This window comes from Mesitornis unicolor, unplaced genomic scaffold (assembly GCF_000695765.1).
Source record: "Mesitornis unicolor isolate BGI_N332 unplaced genomic scaffold, ASM69576v1 scaffold1938, whole genome shotgun sequence".
Taxonomy (NCBI): Eukaryota; Metazoa; Chordata; class Aves; order Mesitornithiformes; family Mesitornithidae; genus Mesitornis; species Mesitornis unicolor.
Genome location: NW_010202462.1, coordinates 814 through 8919, shown reverse-complemented (window position 1 = coordinate 8919; position 8106 = coordinate 814). Strand labels below are relative to the sequence as shown.

The following is an 8106-nucleotide window of genomic DNA, read 5'->3' as shown; positions in this document are numbered from 1 at the left end:
TCAGCAATTTTTTTTTCTCCTTTAAAAGTGCCCTTTAAAATAAGCAAATGCTGTAGTCTCTCAGATGTGCATGCAATGGAATGGACAGTTTTATTGAAGGTATCAGAAACAGACTGTTAGTAAAATGATGTATTAATGAAACCATATAATGCATGAGGTAATTGTCATTGAGAATAGTACTGTGTGAATAGCAGATGTTTACTGAGCAGTGCCTGAAGGTAAAGACCAACGTTCACAAAATGACAGTAGTGTAAAGTGGTTTGCCAAAAATCCTGCAAATAGTAATTTAAAAAAAAATTTCCAAAAATATTACATTTATGCAGTGGAATGAGAATTTAATACTGATGTTGTCATGGTATTATAAATTTGACACAAAAATCTATTGAAGATGCTAAAGTAAGCTGGCAAATAGGAGGCTCTTTAGTGTCTTCGAGGGACAGAAATTCATTACGTTGAGTGGTAAAGGCAACAGTTAAAACAATGCTGGGAGAATCATAGGGCCTGAAGAAAAACTCAGTGATTCCCTGACCTAGTACAAGGGAGGAAGATCCCTTCTCATTTGGGGCAACTTGGTTTGATCTTTGTGTGTAACTACCCCGTTATGAGAAAAGTTGGCTTTTGTTTCCAAAGCACAACATTTTTATCAGACTTATCCAAGGCCTTAGCTGCAGTGCAAGCTCAGCTTGGATCTCTGGCTTCCAAAGGAAGATCATTGTGCTGCAACTCCAAGTGGCACATTCAAGGAAACTGAGAATCCCACTCTTTCTGGTGTCCAGTGTGATTCCATATTTAGGTTTTAGGAGTTTTTTTCTACTTTTTAAGTTGCAGGAGTAACACTGGAAAATTGTAACAAATATGACTACCTCAGAAAAAGACATGAGTTAAATCTTGAGTGTTTCCTAACATTTAATGATTAGGAAATGCCCACGTGTCTCTGTGCTTCCTGACTAAAGAAGAATCAAGCACCAAGCTCTCATTAAGCTGCTGTTTTCCTCCTGTAGCCCACAGCCATAGTCACAGAAGAGACCCTGGGAATGAATTAGGACTGAGTCACAGATGATGTTGTTTGTAGAACTGTTTGTCCCATTTGCTGCAGAAAGTGGAAGTTACATAGTGAAAAATGCAAGGAGTTCAGGAAGAGAAGGAGCTCACAGTTCGGACAGTTGAATGGCATTAAATTGGAGACTGTTCTTGTTCCTGACGGTGTTTCTTTGTGATGTTGACAGGTCACTTGCATAACACTTTAGAAGTGGCCTCTCTGTTCCTCATTTTCCCAATAGCCAGTTTGAAACATCTTGTCCTCCTTTGCAGAAGAGCTCCGTGTTCTTGAACTGCAGCTGAGACCTATTACAGCTCTACTTGAGGCATGTGGAGTGCCTGACAACTGAAAGATCTCAGATTAAGTACTCCCAAAACAGTGAATGCTTTGGATATTTTTAGGTTAATCCCTGGAACTAATAATCCTCTCCCATTTTGCAGGAATGTTAAGGAGATTTTCTGTTTGAGGAGGAGAGAAGGAAACATGTCAAAAGGAAAATACTAATTTTAAATTTAGTTTAGTATTGGATATACTAAATAAGTATACTTATATAATAAGTATAATAAGAACTCAAATTAATGGGGATAAAACCATATTAAATGACTACCTATTCAGTGAGTGCTGTCCATCCTGTTCACAGAATGAGACAGAATCTTGAAGAAAAAAAATTACTTCATATTCAGGTCTATCCATATGGCTATTAGGTCACAGAAGATTACACAGATATCCTTAATTGAGGCTTTTTTTTGGCCTTTATTGCATGACTTTACAACTTGCTTTTTACATTTTGCACACATTTCTTCCCTCAACTGCTCTTGGCAGCACGATATATTTGAATAAATGTTGGTCACAGTGTCAGTTGACCCAGAATGCCTGCAACTTATCATTCATTTATGCTCATGCTCGCTCACTCTGCTGCTGTCTCCTTCACTCAGCTCTTTGGTATTCTGCACTGTTTTGAGGTGTCCGTAGATAGCAGCTACAAATTAAGCAGCTGATGAGAGAGCAGAGTTAAATGCACAGAGGCTTGCTGTAGCTCCCAGCCATCAACTGTTTCACAGTGGTACTCAGGAAATCATTCCAAGCGTGCAGTCACACTGAAAAATAAATACAGAATTGACTTTTGGAGCCAGCAATCAAATTATTTCACTGATGAACTGAGTCCCAATTTCTTACATATTGGGACCAGGCAGTGTGTGTTACTACTTGTGTTTCTACCCAGTTTTGTCTCTGGGTAACACCATAGGAGCAGACCACTGTGATTTGTGTTTGTTGTTAAAGTGAAATTTTTGTGAAGTCAGTATTGGTTTTGTGTCAGCTTATTGGAACACTCCTGAACTCTACAATTCAATTATATGTTGACCAGAGCACAGAAAACTGGCTGTGGAAGTTCATTCTGATTTGCTCATGTTGTTTGATTTCACTCTAGCTCTTTCTTCCCTTTTTTCAGCTGTGCTTCAGTGTGCAGCCCCGGTCAGCAAAGCACTGAAGCACAGTATTTGTTTTAAGCATGTGCTTAACTCAGTAAGTACAAGCTGCAGGGTGAGCTTGAGCTTCCATGCTTTTCTCAGTAGGGAAGGATTTAAACAAGTGCGTAAAGGTTCTGTTGAACAGGAGCCTCTGCAAATCCTAGTGAACAAGTTTCCTGCCAGCGGTGTTCCAGGAGTAAATTTCTGAAACAAGTTTTGAAATCAAGTTGTGATTTGAGTGGTTCCTGCTCATCCTCACGAAAGCAGCAGAAAGCGAGCAGCGTTATTTAGATGCCAATTGAATTTTGGAGTTTGAAAGAAGGTGCTTCAAACTGAGAGCCATTGACAAAAAACGTCTCAGCAATTCTGAAGGGAAACAGCGAGTTGAAATTAATCAAACAAAAAATTCAGCTCGAATGCAGCACCTACTTTGGGCAGGTGTTCTGCAGCTGTACTCCCAGCCTTGGGGTTTGTTTTCCGTTTACTTGAAGTAAACTGAGGGAAATGGCAGCATGAATTGGAAGCCAAGTTTTTTGGATCTGTTTTGTTGCAGGCGTTTCAGCCCAGCTCACCAGCACACGGCTGCGTAGGAACACCTCGGTGGGAACACCCTTTTGGATGGCACCTGAGGTAGGCACATGTTTTTATCTGGATTGTCTCCATTCATTGCGATGGACGCTTTGTTGCCACTTCCACAGAGCAGGAGAAAAGGGTATCTTTTCTTCCTTTCAGTATGGCTGTGTTCCTACTTTACATCTAAGCCCCGTTCAGTAAAATGAATGAACTATTAATAATACAAAATTAATGTCTAATAATCCTCATTATTTTCTTCTCTGCAATGTTTCCATAAAAGTACACGTCACCTGCAAATAACTGAGTGTTTCTTCAAATATTTTATGACTTTCCAGTCAAATATGGTATGTTTTGGTGTGCCTGTCTATGCCTCTAAACACAGAGTGGGAAGAGGAGGAGGAATTCCCACGTTTTTGTCTGCAGAACTGGACTCTGCAAAGCCCTGACTCAGCTCTGTGTTCTTTAACCTTAACCATTCACAGCGGACCTACACACTTAGAGACGTGGACTAGCAGAGACTAAAAATGGAGAAAAATAATCCACAGGCAGCCTCACCGTGATCCTTAGACCACATTTTTTGCATACTACTCCCCAGACATAACCCTTTCCTTTCTATTTTGTGAAGCTCTAGAAAGTTTTAACAGAATATTGAACAAGTCCCTTATGTACTTTCCCTAAATTTGGGTGTAGGATGTTAATCTTTGCCCTCCTCTCTTTAAGAAACAAAAAGTACTTCTGTAAGGTATAGATTATGAAATTAAAAAATGGGGAATGAAAAGGGAGTGGTCTGTTTCTTTGTGAGTTGTTAAACCTTTTGAAGGCCATTAGACTTATTTGAGTGTTGAGGAATTTGGGATGGAATTTGCATCTGTTACTGGTGCACGCAGGTCTATTTCTGTGTGCCAAACAGTTAAAATATCGTGCAAAGGTTTGTTTTAAAACATTTTATACTTTTTATATGTCTGTTTCTGTTGCTAAGGAAGGCTGATTATAGCTGAGCAGAGAAAAGAAGCTGCTGTGACGAATCCAAAATTGATCTTGCACAGTGTCACAAAGAATGGTTGATATTTTACCATCTCCATAACAACCAGTTTACGTCACAAAGGAGACACAAGATACCTTAGAAAGGACTGTGCAAGCATTATTTATGGAATCACCTTGGTTGAAGACATCCTCAAACCTTTATAAAATGCTCCTCTAGACAGTAATGGACATATTATGAAATATTTTATTGAACTCAGAGTATTAGAAGTTATTTTTACAGTACTATTTTGCTTTAATAATTGCCTTTGAAGGCAGTAATCATACTGAATTTAATTTCCTATCCTGCTTGAAAATACTTATTCTTGAGGTAAAAAGCCAAAGAAATAAGCAGAGATTTTGTTCTGAAAAATTTTGACCTGAAAATACAACACACGTGTAACCAAGGTATGTTATGTCCATAGCATATCAAAACAGGAACAGAAGTAGCTTCGAATGCTTCTTGTTTTGAGAAGATTTGTCAAAACAACCAGCCCACTGCCATGTAAATAGTAAATAAGCACAGTAAATCATACCACATTTGCATGTCTGTGTGAGCCACAATGGTCAGGCTTCATAGATGTACCAGTCTGCAGAACAGCTGGGAGATGCTCAGATACCTGTTAAGCTGTTGTTGAAATGGCTTTTAAGTGACAAGATGCATAACACTTGTGCTCCAGTCACTGCAATGGCTTTTTGTGTCCATATGAATGACAAATTTCAACCCGTGTGTGAGGTGCAGTTTACCTTATTTCTGGGGAGGTCTTTCTAGTATTTTTAAAACGTGCAGCCAAATTTTTATGTAAAAGATGAAAGATTAAAACTTCAATAAGATTCAAAACTCTACTTGGGTAGCAGTTTATTAGGAACAGTGTTTTCTAGATCAGACTGCTGTGAGATCAGTAGAAACTGGAAAAGCGCTTAACCCTTGCAAAGATCTTGCTGTGTAAACATTGTGATACAGGATAGGATTTCTGTCAAACCCCAAACTGCCGTAACATAACTGGACAGGAAGGAAATGCTACTGATCACAGAAACAGAAAGCATGAAGACCAGGAATTTTCTCTTTTTAAATTTGACTTTTACTCTGTGTGTGAAACATGGGCGCCTCAGTCAATGTATAGGGCAGTCATGGGGCCTCATCTTATCTAAGGATGAGAAAGATGGATTTAATCTGAAGGGGACGTGGAGAGGGGAGCTTCAAAAGCTCCCAAAATCTTGCCTTGGAGAAAGAGACTACAGGAGCATTTCAGAGAAACAAACCTTGTGAAATGAAGCTGACAGGGAATAATTTCCAGGGAAAACCTTGGGAAAATAAAACCTGGAGAAGAATAACGCAAGATTATTCAAGTTGACGCATCGGAATAACTGGGTATAAGCAGGAGACAAATATGCTGGAGACTAGAGTTGCTGGAGCAGCCTGGCTCAGGAACAGTCTGTATAATGAGGGAAACAATCGCATTTGAAGGTGAGGTTTGCAAAATGTATCAAAGGGATTCTGTGGCATGGCAACAGCAAAAGTTCAAAGGAAAACAGGGCTGAGGGGGTGTAAAGTGTTCTGTTGAGCTCAGTGTTCTCACTGGTCAGCGTGAAAAGCGCCAGCTTAACAATTTTGCGTGACTCAAACATCTTAGAGGGCTCTTTTTCTTCTTCTGACTGTTAGGCTGCTTTAGCAGCAGATTTGTCCTTGAACATTTGTTTTGAGCAGAGCATGGGATTAACCAAAATTTTGCTGAAAAATTGAAAATGCAGGTTAAAACTAAGCTGTGTGGAAGGAACAGAGGAACTTGGCAAGGATGAGTCAGTTTGAGAGCAGCTTTAGCCTCACTGAAAATCAATCATTGCTGTTTAACCTAATTAGCATTCTCTCACTCCTGCAAACACAGACGTGCAGAAACTGGAACGCTACATACAGGCATGCCCCCAAAAAAGAAGTAAGGCAGGATAGTTTAACTGTGGTGGATGTTTAAAGCTGTTTGTTGCCAAACACTTAATTTACTTAAAATCTGCTCCTATAATGTTGAGATAAATTGTGTTGAATACTAGCAGGAGGAATCAGATTTGAAACTTTTGAAATGAACTGCCTTTACATCTACAGTTATAAACCTTAACATGTCTTGTTTTCAACCATCAGTTGAGAGAGGTTCTCCTCCCCCTCTACTCTGCTCTGGTGAGACCCCATCTGGAATATTGCATCCAGTTCTGGGCCCCTCAGTTCAAGAAGGACAGGAACTGCTGGAGAGAGTCCAGCGTAGGGCTACAAAGATGATCAAGGGAGTGGAGCATCTCCCTTCTGAGGAGCGGCTGAGGGAGCTGGGGCTCTTTAGTTTGCAGAAGAGGAGACTGAGGGGAGACCTCATTCATGTTTATAAATATTTAAAGGGTGAGTGTCACGAGGATGGAGCCAGGCTCTTCTCGGTGACAAACAATGATAGGACAAGGGGTAACGGACACAAACTGGAACACAGGAGGTTCCACTTCAATTGGAGAAGAAACTTCTTCTCAGTGAGGGTGCCAGAGCACTGGAACAGGCTGCCCAGAGAGGTTGTGGAGTCTCCTTCTCTGCAGACATTCAAAACCCACCTGGATGCCTTCCTGTGTAACCTCATCTGGGTGTTCCTGCTCCGGCAGGGGGACTGGACTGGATGAGCATTGGAGGTCCCTTCCAGTCCCTAATGGTCTGTGATTCAGTGCAGAACTGAACAAAACCTAGTTCGAATCAAATGCAGTTTTCCTCTTTCCCCAAATATAATGATATTATCATGATCTAGCTGGAAACTTGGAACAAGCTCAGTTAGCTCAGTACATGTTTTCTTTGGCCCAAATCTAGTTTTAAGAACAGAAATAGAAAAAGAAAAAGATATTAGAAGTCGGAAAGAACTGGACAGATGCTGAAGGAAATTTAAAACCCCAGGGAGTATGCTGTAATATTTTACTGGTAACTGCAAAAAAATTACAATGGTGCCATGCATACTTACGTTTTAAAAGGAACATGATTAAAGCATAATTGATCTTTTGAAGAAGTATATGTTGAAATATGACACATGACAGCAGGAAAGGCTGAGACGTTGGTAAAGTTATCCTGTGAGTTCTGTAATAATGAGTTAACCAGAGGCAAGATTTTGGCTGTGCTTTGCTATTGATTTCAGGGGACTTTCAGCTGTCATCAGTGTTATTTAAAGCTGTGTCAACTCTGTCTTTTGGATATTTATTACCACCCTGCCAAGATGAAGTAATGATCGGTTGAACTGCCCCAAAGACAACAGATTGTTTTCCTTCCCCCTGCTGAATCAAGGCATACTTCCCAGGATAAAATTCAGTACATCTGAGCATCATAATACATTTCTGAAGTGTTAGGACAATAGATGACTAGTTTAAATTGCCTTTCTGTTTCCAATGTTCCTTTGTACTTTTTTAAACTTTAAATCTGATCTTATGTGTGTGCAATAAGTCTAATCCTGAAGCAATGAATAATATTTGCATTTTTTTCAGTGTGAAGCTCTGTCTCTGCATAATTTAAAGAAAAATCAACCAAACTGGCAAAAAAAAAAACCCAAACAAAAACCAAAACCCAAAAGTAATTTGCATTAATGTAGTTGAAACACATAATATAAGAGATATCCAGTTGTGCCAAGACTGGCAGCAGCTTTTCCGTTGAAGTCAACATTCATTACAGTAAGGGCTGTATTCAGGCCTTAGAATTCGGTCAAAAAACATCTTGCTTTTGGTAGGTGAGGACTGATCTCTCTTATTTACCTCTCTACTTGAGACATGAAAAAGTTGCAGAAAAATCCATTTAATAGTAAATACATTTCATGTGCAGTTAGATACTGAGTTGGAAAACCAGTCAGTGTAGAAAAAATAACCCCATCACTAACCTGGGCCTGTGTTTTTAATTAACTCCAAGCAGGTACAGTGATGCATTCCCCCGAAACTACTGAACATAACCTCCTTTTGTCACGCTTCAGCCTATCTTTCTTGCCAGCCCTTTGCTTACATCGTGGG

General features: G+C 39.8%; 1 protein-coding gene across 1 annotated transcript in view; it reads left to right on the top strand.

Annotated features, from left to right (window-relative positions):
- The window catches only part of LOC104545297 (myosin-IIIb-like), a gene marked incomplete at its 3' end in the record, with an annotated part of 9475 nt that extends 6337 nt beyond the window's left edge, over window positions 1-3138 (top strand). The window contains exon 5 of the mRNA XM_010190395.1: window positions 3062-3138. Within this exon, the coding sequence (XP_010188697.1) occupies window positions 3062-3138 (77 nt within the window). The remainder of the gene's footprint in view (window positions 1-3061) is intronic.
- Between the last annotated feature and the right edge of the window lie 4968 nt (window positions 3139-8106).